At 58.5% G+C, this 18,387-nt stretch overlaps 8 protein-coding genes and 1 pseudogene across 8 annotated transcripts; 5 read left to right on the top strand and 4 right to left on the bottom strand.

Annotated features, from left to right (window-relative positions):
* Positions 1 to 54: 54 nt before the first annotated feature.
* Positions 55 to 972, bottom strand: ACA1_245720 (uncharacterized protein; the record flags this gene model as incomplete). The annotated part of the gene is made up of 3 exons (XM_004335434.1): positions 55 to 129; positions 203 to 267; positions 363 to 972. Coding segments are annotated over 3 exons (750 nt in total), but the record flags the coding sequence as incomplete, so codon positions are not given.
* A 355-nt stretch (positions 973 to 1,327) lies between these two features.
* On the top strand, positions 1,328 to 1,646 carry ACA1_245710 (uncharacterized protein; the record flags this gene model as incomplete). Its single annotated transcript, XM_004335433.1, has 2 exons — positions 1,328 to 1,361; positions 1,405 to 1,646. 2 exons carry the CDS (start codon positions 1,328 to 1,330, stop codon positions 1,644 to 1,646), a joined length of 276 nt encoding a protein of 91 aa, XP_004335481.1.
* Positions 1,647 to 2,427: 781 nt separating this feature from the next.
* ACA1_245700 (protein kinase domain containing protein) lies at positions 2,428 to 3,261 on the bottom strand (the record flags this gene model as incomplete). The annotated part of the gene is made up of 2 exons (XM_004335432.1): positions 2,428 to 2,937; positions 2,983 to 3,261. The coding sequence occupies 2 exons, from the start codon at positions 3,259 to 3,261 to the stop codon at positions 2,428 to 2,430; spliced, it is 789 nt and encodes a 262-aa protein (XP_004335480.1).
* Positions 3,262 to 4,263: 1,002 nt separating this feature from the next.
* Positions 4,264 to 5,279, top strand: ACA1_245690 (xanthine phosphoribosyltransferase; the record flags this gene model as incomplete). The annotated part of the gene is made up of 7 exons (XM_004335431.1): positions 4,264 to 4,335; positions 4,412 to 4,483; positions 4,552 to 4,615; positions 4,691 to 4,785; positions 4,841 to 4,922; positions 5,003 to 5,097; positions 5,166 to 5,279. 7 exons carry the CDS (start codon positions 4,264 to 4,266, stop codon positions 5,277 to 5,279), a joined length of 594 nt encoding a protein of 197 aa, XP_004335479.1.
* Positions 5,280 to 5,472: 193 nt separating this feature from the next.
* ACA1_245680 (linker histone H1 and H5 domain containing protein) lies at positions 5,473 to 6,552 on the bottom strand (the record flags this gene model as incomplete). The annotated part of the gene is made up of 2 exons (XM_004335430.1): positions 5,473 to 5,541; positions 5,623 to 6,552. The coding sequence occupies 2 exons, from the start codon at positions 6,550 to 6,552 to the stop codon at positions 5,473 to 5,475; spliced, it is 999 nt and encodes a 332-aa protein (XP_004335478.1).
* Positions 6,553 to 7,309: 757 nt separating this feature from the next.
* ACA1_245670 (uncharacterized protein) lies at positions 7,310 to 8,818 on the top strand (the record flags this gene model as incomplete). Its single annotated transcript, XM_004335429.1, has 6 exons — positions 7,310 to 7,395; positions 7,593 to 7,960; positions 8,057 to 8,160; positions 8,264 to 8,380; positions 8,426 to 8,551; positions 8,660 to 8,818. 6 exons carry the CDS (start codon positions 7,310 to 7,312, stop codon positions 8,816 to 8,818), a joined length of 960 nt encoding a protein of 319 aa, XP_004335477.1.
* A 283-nt stretch (positions 8,819 to 9,101) lies between these two features.
* ACA1_245660 (uncharacterized protein) lies at positions 9,102 to 10,759 on the top strand (the record flags this gene model as incomplete). Its single annotated transcript, XM_004335428.1, has 5 exons — positions 9,102 to 9,354; positions 9,450 to 9,711; positions 9,850 to 9,927; positions 9,981 to 10,393; positions 10,506 to 10,759. The coding sequence occupies 5 exons, from the start codon at positions 9,102 to 9,104 to the stop codon at positions 10,757 to 10,759; spliced, it is 1,260 nt and encodes a 419-aa protein (XP_004335476.1).
* A 517-nt stretch (positions 10,760 to 11,276) lies between these two features.
* Positions 11,277 to 12,572, top strand: ACA1_245650 (carbohydrate binding domain cbm49 protein; the record flags this gene model as incomplete). Its single annotated transcript, XM_004335427.1, has 1 exon — positions 11,277 to 12,572. The coding sequence occupies one exon, from the start codon at positions 11,277 to 11,279 to the stop codon at positions 12,570 to 12,572; it is 1,296 nt and encodes a 431-aa protein (XP_004335475.1).
* A 171-nt stretch (positions 12,573 to 12,743) lies between these two features.
* On the bottom strand, positions 12,744 to 17,997 carry ACA1_245640 (annotated as a pseudogene).
* Positions 17,998 to 18,387: the final 390 nt, after the last annotated feature.

Raw genomic sequence — 18,387 nt, 5'->3', positions numbered from 1 at the left:
CATGAGCACGCTGCGTTTGGAAGAGTCTGCAGGTGGTCTAGCGCGTTGTACCTCCTTGCCCAGACGCTCACCTCCCACGTCGACGCCTTCGTGCGTGGCCAGGAAGCCGTGGTTGGACTTGGCGATCAACTGTGCTCCAGCGTGAAGAGGGTGAGCACTCCGTCTTAAGAGAGAGGGAGAGAGAGACGAAAGGAGAACGTACGACAGCAAGAGTGTCTCCATAGGTGGCGGTCAGAACGCCAGCGACGCGCACCAGGTCGCCAACACCTGCAAGCCATTGACCAGAGCACGACGAGAATGCACACGCGTGATGAGCAAAGAACGGGACAAGACCAAGCACGAACCAGAGGTGGAGGGTTTACCGCCATGAAGGCCATGTGCAAGGACAACGAGGTGGGTGGCGGAGGAGAGCTTGGACGTCAGCGCTTGCTCGGCGTCGAGGGCCGTCTGCTCGTCTTCAGGTCGGTCGTGGCCCGTGGTGTTGGAGGAGTAGAATCGCGTTGGCACGAAGTTCATGCTACGCGAGAGCGAGCTCCATCCCCAACCTCCTTGAGACGAGGTGGTGGTTGGGGCAGAAGAGGACAACGACGATGGCGACGACGAGTAGAGCGCCGCAGAGAGGTCGTGGTTGGTGTTGTGGTCCTCAGGGTTGCCGTCGAATGTGCGTTCGTCGATTCCTCGAGCAAGCTCGTAGCGGGGAGATGTAGCCGCGACATCATTCGCCGCCGAATGAAGTGCTCTGCCCACGACATGCATGTCTTCCCCTTCTGTTTCTGTATGTGGACGTGGGTCTTCTTGCTCCTCTTGTTGCTCGTGATGCTCGAATTGAAGTGTTTCGTCCTCAAATTCTACAGATTTAGGCGATTCGTGCGAGGGCAGGGTTTCTTGGGTTGTGTCTTCTAGTGATTGACTTGAATCAAGGGCCGACGCGTCGGTCGGCGACCCCAACATCCCTACAGCTCCCTCATCCATCTCGCGGCAAGATCGATTCTCCCACGTCAGCCCCACAGCAGTCCCTATTCATTGGGAGGAAATCAAAAAGAAAACTCCAACCTGGAGAGACCAGTGGTGCGGAACTCCCTACATTCCAAACATGTCAACATTCCAATCATTCTTCCCGCACTTGTTGAAAAGATAGCCACAAACAAGGGAGTTGTCGTCATCACGACACCGAGGTCCGAAGAACCACACAGTCGCACGGGCGGTGGCCCAGGAAAAAGTGCGGAAGGGGGAAGCTGCAACCTCTCTTGTTTCTGGTGTCCCTCGTCCCTCACGTCCCAAGCCTACGTCATGTGCGTGGCCAACCGTCCCAAGGCGAGGAGCGGTAATGAAGGGTCGCGGAGTGCATAAGAGCGGCGTGAGTGCGCAGTTCACATCACACTCTCACCCTCGCACACAACCAAGCGTCGCGCGTACCCTACCACGTTTCTTACGCCATGACCACCATCGCCTACTCCAGCCCGGCCTCTGTCTTTGCCACCACCGGGGACGACAGCGCCCCGACCCTCATGGACAGCCTGCTTGGCGGGCTCGAGGCTGGCTGGTTCGAGCTCATGGACGCCCTCACCTACGGCTTCGAAGATAAGGCCTACACGCCAACGGACCCCGCCGGCACCTTCTCCTCGTGGCTCATGGATGAGAACTAGTTCGCCCAGGAAGGAGAAAGGAAGAGAGCTCTCAAGCTTGAAAGAGAAACGACGGCGACCCAGCTCGTTGAGGCAAGGGACAGAGTGGCCCAGACCAACACGAGCGCAGCCACCTTCATCAATTGTTTGTAAATAAACACAATTTTGCGACCATTTCCGTCTTGGGGAACCAGAAAGCTGGAAATGTTGGGACCTTGGCCGCCTCAGTCAACGTTGGTCAATGAGGAAGTCTACAAAGACCAAAGAAGAGGATCAATAAATTGGAAGGTGGCGGTGGGCTTGGAAGTGTGGCACGTAAAGAGTTTCGGTAAGGTATGTTTCTATTTGTTTAGATGGTGATGTACAATAGTAATTACAAATATGTGTATGGACATGGTGTTGGGACAGAGAATAGAAATAGAAATAGTTCCCACGGCTGGCTGCAGGTCCTGCGTCCTCCTCCCTCGTTGAAGGCGCTGACCCGAGTCGTCGGGGAGATGTCGAAATGTAGAAGGCCCGTCGTTGGTGGTTTGGAGTTGAGCTTCCCTCTCGCGGTGTGAAGTTGTGAGCCGCTCTCGTGTCGTTGCCTCTGCATCGACACAGGCGGCCCGTCGTCCGATGATGTTCGGCGCGGTTGGGAAGGCGATCGGTCGCGAGCTGCGTGTCGTTCTTCGTCTCTCAGACGTCGTCGCAGTCGGGTGTCGGGGCGTCCACCACTCGCGCTCTCGCACGGGTGGAGGTGGTCGTGGTAGTGGTGGTCGTAGTTGGTACATCATGATGGTGGCCATCGGCCGATGCGCGCTCACTCGCTGTCGACGGCGAGGAGGAAGGGGTGCGACTGGACCTCCGCGGTGGTGGGCCTCTTGTCGGGTCGGGTCTTGAGGATGCGGGTGACGAGGTCGCGCGCGCTCTGGGAGACGAAGTTGGGGAAGGGGTGGACCATGCCGACCGTGGTGCGCTGGAAGATCTCCTTGAAGCTCTTGGCCTGGAAGGGGAACGAACCGCAGAGGAGCGCGTAGAGGATGCTGCCGAGCGCCCAGGTGTCGACGGCGACCGGGTTGTAGGGCTGACGCAAGATGATCTCGGGCGCGACGGTGTGCGGCGAACCGCACCACTTGGTGAGGGGCTTGTCGGTCTCGAAGCGCGTAGCGAAGCCAAAGTCGCAGAGCGAGACCTCGAGGCTGTGCTCATCGACGAGCACGTTTTCGATCTTGAGATCGCGGTGGGCGACCTTGTTGTTGTGGCAGAACTCGACGGCGTCGACGATTTGCTTGAAGATGACGCGGATGGTCTCCGCCGAGAGCGGGCGGTTCTTGCGGATGAAGGTGTAGAGGTCGCACGACTTGTGCTCGAAGACGAGGAAGACGCGAGCCTCGTCCTCGTAGACGTCGAGGAGCTGGATAATGCTGGGGTGGGCCTGGAGGCTCTGCAGGATGTCGATCTCCTGGTTGAGCTCCTTCCGCTTTTCCTCGGAGAGGGCCTTCTTCTCGACGATCTTCACCGCCACCTTCTTGCTGGGCGAGTGGCGCGAGAAGCCCAGGTAGACCGAGGCGTTCGAGCCCCGGCCGAGGACCTTGTCCGAGAGGAGGTAGTTGCCGAGTACGGGCATAGTCGGCTGCTGTTGTGCGTGCTGCATCTTTTCCGAGATTGAAGTCGAAATTGTGTGTGGTGAAAGTTGTGAAGTTGTCTGATGCGTTGTGCAGATGTGTTGTGCGAGGAGTCGAAGATGTGCCCGCTACGTGGCTTGTGTTTGTGTGTCGAGTTTTCTTCTTCTACTTCCGACTAAAAGGGAAGCGCGAGAGACCAGAGGTGGCACTCGGTTGTGTGCGTGTCGTCGGGGTCGTGGAAAAAAGTTCGAATTGTGCCGCTGATGTGGCGCCGCCTTTTATGCCGCCCAATTTTTCCCGCCGTTTCTAAGAACCGGATGGAGTTGGATGAAATTCCATCCTGTTTCCTGGCAGCGACCGGGCAACGTGCCTCCGGATACGCCGTTGCGGGCGACACGAGTGGCGGGAGCCGGGATTTCGCCTGATTTGCAGGTTTGTGGCGGTCGGTTGCTCGGAGCGTTTTCGTGGCGCGGAGACACGAGCGATTTCCATGGAAATGCGATGCTTGCTTGTCAAGAACGTCGAAAGAGTGTTGAGGTTGGCGTGATTGTTGGGGCGTGATCGGTCCCACAAAGGAGCCCAAGGACACAACGTCGTCGATCTGGGTGCTTGGTGTGCACGACCCCAAACAAGGCAAAAAGACGCCAAAGTCTCGGCGCCGCTCTGTGTTTGCGGCGAAAGCCCATCAGCTCGCCCATTTGATGAGGCTGTGCCTCTGCGGGCCAGGCACGCCGCACACGCCACAGCTGGCTCCCCAAACAACAACCGCGCCAACAGAGGAAGCGATAGGCCAAAAAAAGTTCCCATTCTGCCGGTTGGTGCGTGTTCCCCTCACACCCGAGACCAAGCGTGCTGCCAGAACAAGCGATCTCCGTTAGGTCGGGAAAATGTGTGCGAATCGCCACATTTCGGGGATTTCGATTCTTCGCTTGCCTCTTCCGCCTTACGAGTTGCACGATTTGTGCTTCGATGGAGACTATTTAACGAAATAAAATACTCTTTTATTTTTTGGGGCAACACCCCCAAAGAAGATGGCCCTACAGCTCCGCGATCGCATTGCCAAGGACGGCCGCAACCTGGGCCGAGGCATTTTGAAAGTCGATGTATGATGTTGTTCTCCGCCCAGTAGAATCCGTTCACTGATCGCCGTTGACAATTTAATTTATCTCATCTCCGCAGGGATTTATCAATCACATGATCGATCCTGTTTTGATGCGTTCATGTGCTGGCGAGCTCGCGGACCGGTTCAAGGTACCTTTACCTCTTGCCACAGAAACGTACATCTCGCGTTCTCACCTCATCCTTGTTCTCCTGTGCAGGGCATGGGCGTGACCAAGATCCTCACCGTGGAAACCTCTGGCGTCGCCCCTTCACTCATGACTGGTGCGTCATTCTTCTAAGATTGGATGGAGCCTGTGACTTTGTAGCCTCATATCATCATTGTCCATGTGAGTGTAGGCCTTGAGTTGGGTTGCCCCGTCATCTACTGCCGTTCTGGCAAGCGCCCCATTACAATGGACCACTTCCTCACCACAGAATCTGTTTCTCACACGGTCCGCTCCTTCTTGTTCCCGCCCTTCCCTCACGCACTCACTCACGCAAATACAGAAAGGAGGGTCTGTGTCACTTTTTGTTTCACAAGAGTACCTCAAGGCTGAGGACAACGTACTCCTCATCGACGACTTCTTGGGTGCGCACTCCGATTGTGGAGGTGAGCTCACCTCTCCGTGTATCATGACCTCACTCCTCTGTCGCACCTTTCTGCCACAGCTTCCGGTACCACCATTCGAGCGCTCATGAACCTCATCGAGCAAGCTGGCGCCAAGCTGGTGGGCATCGGCGCCCTTGTGGAAAAGAGCTTTGAGGTATCGCTATGACTTCTCTCCTCGGCAATGCCCTCGTATCTGACGCCCCTACCTGCATGCACCAACAGGGCGGTCGCGAACTCCTTTCCAAGCTCACAGAGGTGCCAATTGTGTCCTTGGCTGTGATCGACGGCATGGAGGGTGATGCCATCACTTTTGCGCCCCTTCCCGCCACGCAATAGAATTCAGGTGCTCACCAACCTCAACGTCTCGCAACGGTCACGTGAAAGGGCGCCAAGAGTAAGCAATGGACCATTTTTTCTTTAGATCTTGGATTTGTTTATTTTTCTTTTCATTGAGTTGTGATCGAATGAGAATGAGCAGCCGCCTATGTACAAGCCAATCCTCCTTCTTCTTCTTCGCCTCTCCTCTCGTTTAGGGAGACTCCTTGCCTACTGCTACACGACGAATGGACCTCACGGTGTGGTTCTCATGCTGAATGTTCTGTTGAGAAAAGAAGCGAATGCGAAGGAATTAGACGCGAATGAAAGGAAGGAAATGGAGGAGATTAGGGAATAGACGTACGGTCTGCTTGTTGTTGAGGAAATCGACCTGGTACTGCCACTGACCGCTCTTGACGGCGCGGACGTCGCACATGCCGGGGTTCTTCTTGTAATCGAGGTATGCCTTCTCGACGACGTCCGAGGCCGTCGCATCGTACGGAAGCCAACGGCTACCTTCCTGGAACTGCCAGTAGTGATCGTAGCCGGCGGGCGTCAGCTTGGGCTCGGACGACTTAGAAGACGAGGACGACGATGAGGAAGAGCGCGACGACGAGGAGGATCGAGTCGAACGAGAAGACGGCTTCTTGGCCTCCTTCGCCTTGGAAGAAGACGAAGAGGAGGATGAGGAGGAGCTGCTGCTGCTCTTGGTCTTCTTCTTTTTCTTGTCCTTCGACGACTTCTTGCTCGATCGGCTGGGCGATTTCGAGCGCGACGACGAAGAGCTCGACTTCCTCTTCTTGCTCGAAGACGACGACGACGAGGAGGAGGACTTCTTCTTGGGGGCCTTCTTCCTCTTCTTGAGACCGAGCTTGTACTTGCCCGAGCTCGAGAGACGGTAGCGCGCGCCCTCGTGCCTCAGAATGCCCTCATCGACGGCGTTCTTCAATGCGCGACGGAGGAAGATCTTGAAGTTATCGGGAAGGTTCTTGCCGTAGTTGGCCTCGATGTGCTTGGCGATAGCGGGGCCGCTCGAGCCGGTCCTCTCCTGAAGATGGACGAGAGCGTTCGCAATCATCCTCGCATAGGTGGGCTTCCCGTTGCGCTGCTTCTGGGTCAGCTTCTTCTTGGGCGTGGCCGCGCTCTTGGTCGCCGCCTCCTTCTTGGCTTCCTCCTCCTTCTTGCGGTGGCCGACCACCTGCGACGGCTGGAAGGCCGGCTGGATGAGCGACACGTAGTCCGTGGGCTCGCGCTTCACCTCCTTGGCCCGACGCGGGATGGGTTCTCTCGGCATGGTGGTAGTGTGGGCGGGGTAGGGAGGAAAGTGATTGTAGGTGGGGAGAGTGCGAATAAAGAATAAAAGACAACAGGAGGAAGGGGCAATTTATCCGTTACGGTGGACTGACCAGCTCCCAATCGCAGCACTCAAACCCTTCGAAGAAGGCAAATGACGAAACGGCAAAAGCTTATTGGAATGGTTTGTGTTTTTGTGTTTTGTGGGAGGTGCAGTTCGAGTCTCACTGTAGCGAAATTTAGGTCTGTGGGAAACTGCCAAACGCACGTCCTGCAGCCCCAAGAGAGGACCGGAAGACGATAGCACAACACGGATCGAGAGGAAGTTGATCTTGACTCAAAGGGAGTACGGCGGGGGAGAGCAGCCGCTATCGTGCAAGGCCTGGATGGACCTTATCCAGCGACTGTATGACATTTCGAGAAATCACAAAAATATGTCAAGGAAAATAAAAAGGAAAATTAGGGACAAAAATAGTTCACCGAATTTGGTCTGTGCGTGGCGATCAAGTGCAGGACCCAGCCGCGATGGGAGGAAGGAATTTGCAGTGATGAGGGTGTCTGCGTGTGGCCTTCAGGCCCTAAATTGTGTTAGTGAGCGACTGGGGAGAAGGCGGAGTGGCATTAGAACGGCCGCGAGCCCTCATTCATAACGTAAGTACCCGAAATTCGATTGGGAAGATTTTCGACATTTTCGATTTCAAATGAAAACGTTCGAGACAAGAATAAAAACAAATTAAAAAAACACACGAGGCCTAAGGATGGATCTCCTCTTGGCCGGCTACGGCAGCAGCGACGACGAAGATGAGACACAGAAGGAAGATGTGCAAGCCGCAGCTGAGGCAAGGTACACGCGATTGATGTTTCCGTTATCATTTTATTCTAATCCCCCCCCCCCAAATCTACCTCCAGTACGCCATCGCCCAAGCCCTCCTCATATCTCTTCTCCAAGTTGCCAGCGCCTTCTTCTTCGGCCACGGCCTCTGCATCTTCTTCCCTCTTTTCTCGCCTACCGCCTCCCTCTGCATCATCGATATCGAGCAGCATCACAAAGGATGAAACTTCGAAGGGCAAGGGGAAGCGCACGGTCTCGCTGATGCTGCCCATCTCCAAGGAGGCCCTGCGAGGCAAGTACGAGGACGAGTTCATGCACCAGAGCGGACCCGCCCTCCCCGAGGCACCCAAGCCGTCGGGCCTCTCTGCGCTCCTGCCGGCACCGAAGAACCCCACCCCAGCCAAGCGCCAGCGCATGGCCACCCCGGCCGCAGTGGTCCGACGTCAGATGGAGAACGCGGAGGACAAGAGCGACTCGAGCACAAGCACGCCGAGTAGCGACAAAGGTGAAGCGGCAAAGCCCGCAGCATCGACAACAACAGGAAACGAGGGACAGGGCGCCCCTCGACAGCCGCCGCGTTCGCTGCGTGCAGCACCGTCTGCGCCGTCCTCTGCCCACCATCCGCACCAACAGACCGCCGCGCCATCGCCTGCTCCCGCTCCCGCGCCCGCAGTAGAGTACGCTGCCGCAGGCACATACGACGCCGCCGCATACGGGGCCTACCCGGGCTACGAGGCCTACTACCAATACGGCTACCAGCAACAGGGATACGCGCAGGTGAGAAGCGCCGACACCTTCAGTTTCTGCTACGCGTTGCTGCTACGTGCCGCTTGCGGGAGGAGAAGTGCTAACGTTACCCAATCCGTTTGATGCGCACCAGGCCGGGTGGGACTATTCTCAGCAGCAGCAAGCGCAGCCTCAGGCCTCGTTGGGCGACTTGCCGGAGCCTCCACCAGAGGTCTGCAGCATCTTCACAACTCTTCTCGATCACCTGGCTGTGCGCCATTTACTCATTACCCCCCCCCCCGTCTACAACTTGCAGTTTACGCGAGAATGGGAGCACCTGACGAAGGGCGCCAAGATCGTGGACGTGAGCCAGGCCCAGATCACCGACAAGACCGGCTGGAGCAAGGAGTTCATCCAGGAGAACCTCGCCAAGGCCACTTCGGTACCTCTCCCCTTCCAGCACGGCACGACGACACGCATGGCTCGACTCAACAACAGCTCGTGGGCTCGAGCCTTGCTGACGTTCGTTCGTTGTGAACGGTGCACACAGAGTGTGTCGGCCAAGGATCGTCCGATGGGAATGCAGAAGCGCAAGCACCAGATCACGTCGCTCGCCTACGAGGCCAAGCAGAGGGAGATGGAGCTCCTCAACCAGCGCGCCAACGCCCGGAAGACAAAGTCCGAGACCTGGGGCAAGTACGGGTGGTAACGCTCAGTGGACCTCAAGCTTTCTCTCGTACGCCCTCCTTGCATTGTTGATGTTTTTCAATAAACAGTGACCTGGAGGCAGCATGTTCGGTGGTGATTGGGGCGAGCCAACGTTTGACAAAACAGCGGCGAAATCTCAATGAAATCTTATATACACACACGGGAAATGCCAGCGTCGGCCACAAAAACGGTACAGCTCAGCACTTCCTCATCTTTCAGCACACCTTGCACCACCTCACACCTTACCTATCCATTCCTACTAGTAGTTCGTTCATCAACAAACAATGTCGGCTGAAAGTTTGGCAACTGCTTCTCTGCTGGCCAGCAGTGGCGCCTGCCTCAAGAAGGACTGCGCGCAGGGGGGCAAGCCGGCCCCCAAGAAGGAGGAGGACTACACCGGCATCATCAAACGCACCCGTCCGCTGACCGAAGTCACCCGGGCCGACGTCACGCTCGTCGAGTTCACCAACATCGACTGCGACGGCGCGCCCATCGTCGACGCCTTCCCCTCCACCGGCGTCGTGTCCGTCCTCGCTGGTACCTCCTCCCTCAATCGCACGCACCACCGCACACGCACCACCGCATGCACAGCCGCTTGGCGACGTCATGACACTGACCCATGTGGAATGCAGGAATGCAGCTGGTCAAGTCGATGGGCCTGCCGCTGGTGGGAGTGCTGAAGTCCCTCAGCATCCCCTCGGTGGCGACGGTGCAGTGCGAGCAGCCCTCCCACCCGGCCCGCATCTACGGCAACCGCGGCATCGTCATCTTCGTCTGCGAGATCAGCCTCGACGAGGTCGTGGCCCGGTCCGTCGCCGACCTCATCTACGACTTTGCTCGCAGGCACCGCTGCCCTATGATCTACACCGTCGAGGGCATGGCCACCGGCGACACGTACTTCTGAACCCTACTCGCTTTATTCGATCAGCTCTGGAACTGACACACGACACGACACGACACGACACGACACGACACGGCACGACACGACACGGCACGGCACGGCACGACACGCACACGACACGACACGCACAGGATCAAGCTGGAGTCGGGCGAGGAGGTGTCGCTGGCGCAGGAGGACGGGGAGGGAACGGCGGAGGAGGGGATGCACACGTTCATCGACGACTCTAAGCTGGCCGAGGCCCACACCAAGAAGGAGGAGGAAGAGAAGGAAAAGAAAAGGGAAAGACGAACGAGCAGCAAACACAAGAAGAAGAGGAGGAGAAGAAGAGCGAAGAAGGCGAAGGACACGAGAACGGGAAGAAGGGGTCCAAGGGCGAGAAGGACCAGAAGAAGGGCAAGAAGGAGCAGGAGACGACGAAGAAGGAAGACGACAAGAAGGCGGCGAAGACGAAGAAGGAATCAAAGAAGCAGAAGCAGAAGAAGAAGCGAGAGGAGGACGAGGAGCGAAGTGCGGAGAAGAGAGGCGATGATGGCGATGACAACAAGAAGGAGGCGATTGCGCGGAAGCTCTACGGCGACAAGGTGCACTTTGTCACCACCGATCCCGCACTCGCGCAGAAGCTGCGCGGGCTCGACTGCGTGCCGGTCGTCGATGGCGTCATCTCCGGCGTAACTGGTACGGCGGCTTTCACGACACGCACACGGCACGCACACGCACACGGCACGCACACGACGCAACGCAACGCGACGCGACACGAACCACTACTCATCGTTGGGAGTGTGTGCAGGTGCGATCTTGGCAGAGGCCGCGTTGGTGGACCAGGAGGTGACGGGGCTCGTGGTGCCGACGAGCACGATCATCCCGTCGGCCAAGTCCGCGATCGTGCTGCTGCAGCTGCTGGAGAAGCTGGTGCCAGGCATCGCCATCTCCGTCTCCGAGCTGGAGAAGCTCGAGGACGAGCTCGAGGAGGTGCGCAAGGCCGTCATGAAGGCCCTCCCGGCCCTCACCCCCAAGGCCCCGCCGTCCAACCTCTACCTCTGATGACGCTTGATCAAGCTGTAAATAAATAAATAAATAAACAAAGGAAGACACTGAAGTTTGTGGTGACGATGGTGACGATGGTGAGAGTTGATGGTTGGTGCAGGTACTGTGAAGCTGAAAGAAGTGCTTTTTGTTGGTGCCATGAACATGGTGGACCTGGGGTGGCGAGCGTAAGGTGGAGCGACAGGACTCGAAACGAAGAAAGGAGGACTGGGCGGAATGGGACAGGGCCTCGAAAACTCCCGGGTCGTCCAAGCCAGGAGGAGGACAGCAATGACCCTGAGGTGGTGCTGTACGGGCGCGGCTAAGTGGGTCCATAGTTCGTGAGTGCAATTTGAGGCCGGTTTCAATGGAACGCCTGAGGAACTTTAATGTGGGCGGGTCAGCAGGGGATTGGTCAGACCTCCACGTAAAAGGCTGAGCTCGCCCTCTCCATTCTTCATCAGCTGCAACAACCAAACAACCAAACAACCCTCAACATCAACACTTCCACCTGAGAACCAGTTCTTCTTCAGCCATGAAGCAACAACACCAACTCGTCCTGCTGGTCTTCGCCGCGCTCTTCTGCCTGACCGCTGCCGACTGCGCTGTGCGGATCGAACAGTCGCTGGGCTCGGCCTGGAACGGCGCCGGCGGCGTACCCATGTCCCAGTGGAACGCCCGCATCGTCTCCTCCGGCTCCGAGACCGTCACCGCTCTCCAGGTGGCCTTCGGCGCGCCCACCACCGCCATCGACCAGGTCTGGGGCCTGGAGCCGGTGGCTGGCGCCAGCCGCGTCTACGACCTGCCAGACTACGTCATTCTCAACGGCGGCCTCGCCTCCGGCCAAGCCTTCAACTGGGGCTACATCTGGGAGTCGTCCGCCCAGGCGCCCCTGTCCGTAGCCTCCGTCCAGTGCTCGGGCGGCGCCAGCCCGACCGCGGCGCCGTCGGCCAGCTCAAGCCCAGTGACTGCGCCGTCGGCCAGCTCGAGCCCCGTGACCGCACCCAGCGCTTCGCCCACCATCGTCGCCTCGCCGGCCCCGTGCCAGCTGTCGGTGTCGCAGACCACCCGCCCCAGCAGCGCCGGCGGCTCCTGGACTGAGGGCGACTTCTTCTTCCAGATCTACGACCTGACCCTTCTCAACTCTGGCTCGCGCCCGGTCAGCTCGGCCGTCATCGCCATCGACACCACCTCCAACCAGCAGCAGGTCATCACCCAGTTCTGGAACCTCGAGCGACAGAGCGCCACCTCGGACCTCTTCAACGTGCGTAACCCGGGAGGCAACATCGAGGTGGGCGCCACTCTGGGCGCCGGCTACATCGTGCGCACGCCCCTCTCGGCCGGCTCTCAGGTGCCGCCCACGACCCGCCTCGTCTCGGTCAACTGCGTGGGAGGGCCTTCGCCCACCATCGTGGCCACTCCGCAGCCCTCGGCCTCGCCCACCATCGTGGCCTCCCCGCAGCCCTCGGCCTCGCCCGCGGCCGGGTGCAACGCCGCGGTGAGCATCGTGGCCCGCTCGGCGGCGGCCGGCGGCAGCTGGACCACGGGACCCAACCAGTTCTTCCAGATCTTCGACATCACCATCACCAACACCGGCCAGCGCCCGCTCAACGGCGGCGTGCTCACCTTTGGCCTCCCCGTGGCCGGCTCCACCATCACCCAGTGGTGGGAACTCAACCGACAGGGCAACACCAACGTCTTCAACGTGGCCTTCAACTTCGGCCCACTACTGGTGGGTGCCAGCCAGGGCGCCGGCATCGTGGTGCAGACCTCGTCGCCCTCGCAGGCCCTCCCGTCGGCCGTGCTCTCCAACCTCGCCTGCGCCGCCTGATCGTGCAGGCCCAGCCCGAGACTACCGAGAGCCCAGTCTGAAGTCACTTCTTCTCTCCTTCTCTCTGTCATCACCACTTTGTTGTGCTTTGTTGCTTTGACCGCGAGTCAATACATTTCATAGATCATTCAGTTCAAACTTACTTGTGTCCGCATACCGCGAGGTGTGCGATCAAACGAGACCGAAGCCCTCGGCGTGCATGAGCGCCGTGGTGAGCTTCTCCTTGAGCTTGGCCTCGTCGCTGTATTCCTGTTGTGGCCACACGTCACACACCACATTTCAACCATCAGTTATTGGTGATGATGGTGAGCCTGATTGATGAGAGGAGAGGAGTGGTACGGGCAAGTCGAGGATGTTGAAGCACGTGTGCGATGCGGGCAGGTGCTCGTTGTCTTGGCCCATGCTCTGTATCACGAACTTCATCGAGCCCAAGCCTTTCCTCGCCCCAAAGGGTGAGTGGGCGCGTGAGTGTTTCGCCCGTGAACAAACGCCAGAGAGGGACGCGATGTGGGCCGGCGGGGAGCGCACCCTGGACGGGCACGCGGTCGGACCCCGTGCAGAAGAAAAGGAGCCGCTTCTGCAGGTCCACCGGCAGTTCGTGCACCACACGCCAGAACGCCCTGCCGCACGACGCGACACGACACGACACGGCACGACACGACACGACACGACACGACACGACACGGCACGACACGACACGACACGACACGACACGACACGCACGATGACGGTCAGTGATGACAAAAGCAATGAAGTTGATGGGCGGGCGGGGGGTGGGAGCACCTGATGGTGGGATGCTCGGCGGTGTAGGGCGCCTTGTAGAGGGTCACCTTTTCCAGGTCCCTGAGGTCCCACTCCTGACTGCCGCACACCAGCAGCTCCAACTCCTCCGGGCGGAACAGCTGACAAGGCGCACCCAAAGGCAGTTAGTCGTGCCTTGCCTTGCCTTGCCTTGCGTGTCGTGTCGTGTGCGTATCATGTCATGTCGTGTCGTGGTTACCTGGAGCACTTCCGAGTCGAGCAGGAGACGGAAGCCGTCGATGAAGGCCTTGAGCTGGCTCAGGACGCTATCGCGCAGTATCCACCGCACATACAAATCCACATACTCTGTGCGAAACAACACACGTCCGTACGTCGTTTAGTGGCAGTCAGCAGAGCAGAGCCAGAGAGAGAGAGAGAGAAGCGGCGATCATGTCCGTCGAGAGGTACCCTGCCGATTGTCGTTGGTGACGGGCATGTCCTTTCCGCCGGGCTTCAGCTCGTGTTCCAGCATCTCGCCGAACCTCTCCTCCGTCGTCACTGTTAGGAACGACCAACAACAACACGTGAGGAATGGATCGTCATCAACAAGAGACATGATGAATGATGATGATGAGCTATTACCAAAGTTGAGAGCGAAGGTCTCTTCGACGTTGCCGTCGTAGTGGAGCAACTTCTCCAGGTTGTTGCCCAGCGTCGGGAATGCCTGCAGGGCCAGGGTGATTGCATCAATTAGCCGGCATGCGTCGTGTGCGTGTGCGTGGTTTGGTTGATAAAACGCGGGCGTACGTCTTTGAGGTCATCGAGAGTGACGGGCGCCTCAATTCCCTGAAGGAGCTGCTTGTAGATCACCATCGGGAAGTGAATGTCGAGGATGACGCCGTTGTAGATGGCCAGTCCAAGGATCTGGAGAGTACGAACGTTGACGAGATTAGAGTGGAGGTGGTGGTGCACTCAAGGGATGCGCGCGGCGATTGGAAGAGGTGATATATACCAAGCCGACCAGTCGGAAGTTTTGTTCGTTTTCCAACGAGCCAGGGTTGAACCTGCACGCGACCCAACAAAAACCGCCCATCAGCAAAGTGCGGCCAAGCTTCGATTCGAAGCGAGCGACAGTCACGGTGCTTGGGAGCTGAAAGCGCACGTACCAGTAGGTGGTGTTTTCGGCGTGGCATGTGAACATGCCGTAGTTGGGATCAAAGAGCTCGTGGACGGCCAGATGGAAGAACTCCTTTGTCACGCCACCCTTGAAACACGCAACGCACACGCACACGCACAGGCACAGGCACAGGCAACACGCACACGCAACACAAAATCGTGAGATTGTGCCCAATGGCAACATAGTCGTCGGGTGGCTGTTGGGCACAGTACCTGGTCGATGGCCTCCTCGCCTGCAAAAATGACTCGGATCGGCTTCTTCAGGTCTCGGGGCGAGGCCGCCAGCAACTGTGACGAAGGCGCGAGAGTGAGCGAACAGGCGGCTTTGCTGGCGAGCTTTGAATGGTATGGACCACACCAGTAGGGGAGGCGTCGTGGCTTGTTGGGAGTTCACTCACCTGGGCAAGGGCATCTTGGATGAGCAGCCGACGTCTGACCACGATGACCAGCACCGGAAGGGTACCGTCCTCCCCGCTCAGCGCTTGCGCGTAGGCCTGCCGACGTGTCACGTACGGCATGAGAAGAATGCGACAATGAGAGGCGAAGAAGATGCAGAAGAAGGATGTCGGTCGAGCGGTGCACCTGATTGACCTGGATCCTCATTTCGTGCTCGGCGTGAATGTGGAGAATGTTGATCTTGGCAGTGGTGGAGAACAGGAACGGGTAGCGACACAGACTGAACAGGAGCTTGTTCCCCGACTTCCATGTCCTGCATTGCCGCGCACAAGGCGCACAGAATGAGCACCGCGACGCTGTCGAGGTGGAGAATGACCAGCGGGTTGGTCTGGGCAGTAACTTACTTGTATTCCTTGGCGAGGTCGACGCGTTCGGAGACCGCGGCGTTGTAGAACTCGGTGTATGGCACGATGCGGCCCTGCTCGTTGGCCTTGTCTGCGCGTGTGCGGTGGCGCGTGCCGATATGGTCAGCGAAGCTGGAAAGAAAGAAGAGGGAAAGGAAGAGGGGCGGTGTCGTACACAGGAATTCGAGGGTGAGGGTGGCGGAGAAGATCGGCTGGTCGGGCGCGCCTTTGGTGGTGATGAGAAACGACAGGTAGGCCGACACGATACGGACCACCTTCTGGAAGTGGTCCGCTGGCAACCTTCGCACACAACCGCCCAATTAGCCTTTCGCACGCTAATGGCCACCTTAATCGGGGAGAGAGGAGAACGCACCGCGCCCACCAGTTGGAGAGTATTTGCTTGGAGGGGTCGTTGAGTTTGAGGAGCGCGGCGCACAGTCGCTCCACCACAAGGTGGCTCTTGGACGTGTCCAGGAAAAGCGGGTTCTGATAGCCACATAGTTAAACCAAACATGTAAAGATATTCTGAGCGTGGCTTGTCTTTGTGTAAAGATGAGGATGTTGGACCGCTTACCTCGAAAATGATGATATAGACACGCAGCTTTTCGGTCAGCCTGCCGGTCGTGGGTGAGATGTGGAAAGACGCACGACGCACGACACACACGCGGGAAGGGCAGACTAGGGGAGTGAGTACCTGGCCGGGTTGGGGATTGAGGGTAGTTTGTTTACAAGGCGCGCCGTGGCATTGCCGAAGGCGTTCAACAGCGCGGGATTAGCGCGACCCTGAAGCAGGAATTCAACAAACGGTCGGGTTGAGCGTTGGACCGTGCGTGCGTGCGTGCGTGCGTGCGTTGCATACATGCGCCAGAATGACTGAGTAGGCCTCACGGACAGCGTTGAGGTCAACGCCCGGGTCGACCTCGCCAGTGTCCATGTGATTGGCCTGAATGGGAGGCCTCAAGTTAGATCTTACGTGCTGTGCGTCGGGAGGGAAGACGGGGCGTGGTAACGTACGGCAAGAAACGAAGCGTTCATGCACATGGACGATGAGAACAAGAGGGAGAGCGCGGCCTGGAGCTCCATCGGGGACTTGTTGGCGATCAGCGCCTTCAGAGAGGCCAACCTACACCAACACAAGCACACACACTTCAAATGATGAAACAGCCGAAGCGCTCAGGTGTGATGAAGTCGTACGAGAGGTGTGAGAGCATGCGTGGCAGGAACGGAGAGGCGCCCGAGGGCTTGAGTATGAGGAAGGTGTGGTCGCCCGCCGCGGTGGCCGCCACGTCCTTCAACGCGACCACACTGCGGTGCAGCCCCGGGTTGTCGATCTTCTTGGGCACATTCGTGTTGGCCTTCGCCCCGATCCCCTGTAATGGTGATTAATCCACGAATCGCACGCACGCACGACGGTCAGGTCATGAAAGGAGACAACAGCCGCCAGGCCTCAGGGGGAGCACAGAGGCCTGATACCAGGTTAGAGGCGAGGCCCCAGGCGTAGGCTGTGGTGCGGCTGGTGCCATCCACCTGTCCCTCCACCAGTGCCACGGTGTGCAGTCGCCCGCACGCCACATGGACCACCTTTGGCCAGTCATGAAAAAACGATGAATGAAGAGTTTGTCGTACACACACACACACACACACACGGCGCAAAGAAGACGATCGACGCCTACCTTGGTGCCCAGCAGCTCAAATACGGCACGAGGCTGCAACTCCATTTGTCCTACACCGTGCCCGAGCTGGCCGTAGGAACCCTGGCCCCAGGTGTAGAGTGTCCCCGATTCTGGGGCGGCATGACGAGTCGACGTTGGCCAACACTCCGATACGGGCGAACGCACACGCACCACCACACGCGCGCACGCACATACACGAACGCACCTGAAGTCGCAGCTGTGTGGAAGGCGCCGCATGACACATGCGTGATATGCTGACGGTGTAGGGAGGCGAGCAGCGACGGCCGGGGTCGGCCCGACTTGTCGCCCAGGCCCAGTTGACCAAACGCATTGCTATTGAATTGTGTGAGAGAAAGAAAAATTCAAGTGGTTGGTAAGATGTTGCTTGGCGCTGTCGTGGAGATGTCATATATACCCTCCCCAGCAGTACAGGCTGCCCGAGACTGAATACGAAGTGAAGGTGAGTGTCTGACACGAAAGAAGCGAAAGCCCGTTGGTGGTGGTGGTGGTGGGGTACCGGTCAATGCCATGCAGTGTGTGGTCCCGGCGGCGATCAGGCGGATGGGTATGCCGGTCAACGGCGCCACCAACGTGAGCGAGCTCTTCGGTATCACCTCGCCGGTGCCCAGTTCTAAAAAGAAACGCGTGAGACATGCACCAGCGCCGATCCTCTCGCTCGCTTCTTGGTGATGCGGAGGTGTGCGGTGCGCGTACGTCCGTTCATGCCTTCGCCGCAGGCGTAGACTTCGCCGTTGTCTGCGAGGGCCACGGTGACGTTGCTCCCGCACACGACCTGTGCCACCGTCTGGTCGCCGGCCTTGAGCCGCTTGGGCCGCGAGTAGTCCTGGTAGTCGCCCGTGCCCACCTGGCCCTTGTGATTTTGGCCCCACGCGTAGACGTGCCCGCTCTCGCTCAGCACCGCCGTGTGCGTCGCTGAAGGTGGTCACTTATTAGCGTTTGCGCAGAGAGCTCACAATTGTGGTCGTGGCGTGGTGTGCTTGCGGTACCGCCTGCAGCGACTTGAACGATGCGCATGGTCTCCAGGGCCTCGACGCGCTGGGCCGCAAACTGCCTGCCCGAGCGGCCCAGTTGCCCAAAGTCGTTGTTGCCCCATGTGAAGAGCTCGCCCGGCTCTGTTGAGAGCGACAAGCAGCAGAAGAGGTGTGAGAGCACACATCAGCGACAGCCCGATCGTGCCCGGTGCGAAGTGCATGCGGCGAGTGACTTCAAGCAAAGAGTGCCACGAGCTGGATGCGCGAAGGATGGGAGGAGCAGGCCAGGTGTACCATTCAAGCCCACAGAGTGCTGGCCACCGCAAGCGATTTGCAGAAAGCGCTTGCTGGTGAGGTCCTCTGCCAACTTGGCCACACCAACTGGCTCGTCGTTGCCCACGCCCAGTTGCCCTGTGCATCAATCGGCAGCATA

The sequence above is a fragment of the Acanthamoeba castellanii genome (assembly GCF_000313135.1).
Source record: "Acanthamoeba castellanii str. Neff unplaced genomic scaffold scf7180000084763, whole genome shotgun sequence".
Lineage (NCBI taxonomy): Eukaryota > Discosea > Longamoebia > Acanthamoebidae > Acanthamoeba > Acanthamoeba castellanii.
Note: the sequence above shows the minus strand (reverse complement) of the source record. Positions and strands in the feature narration are given on the sequence as shown.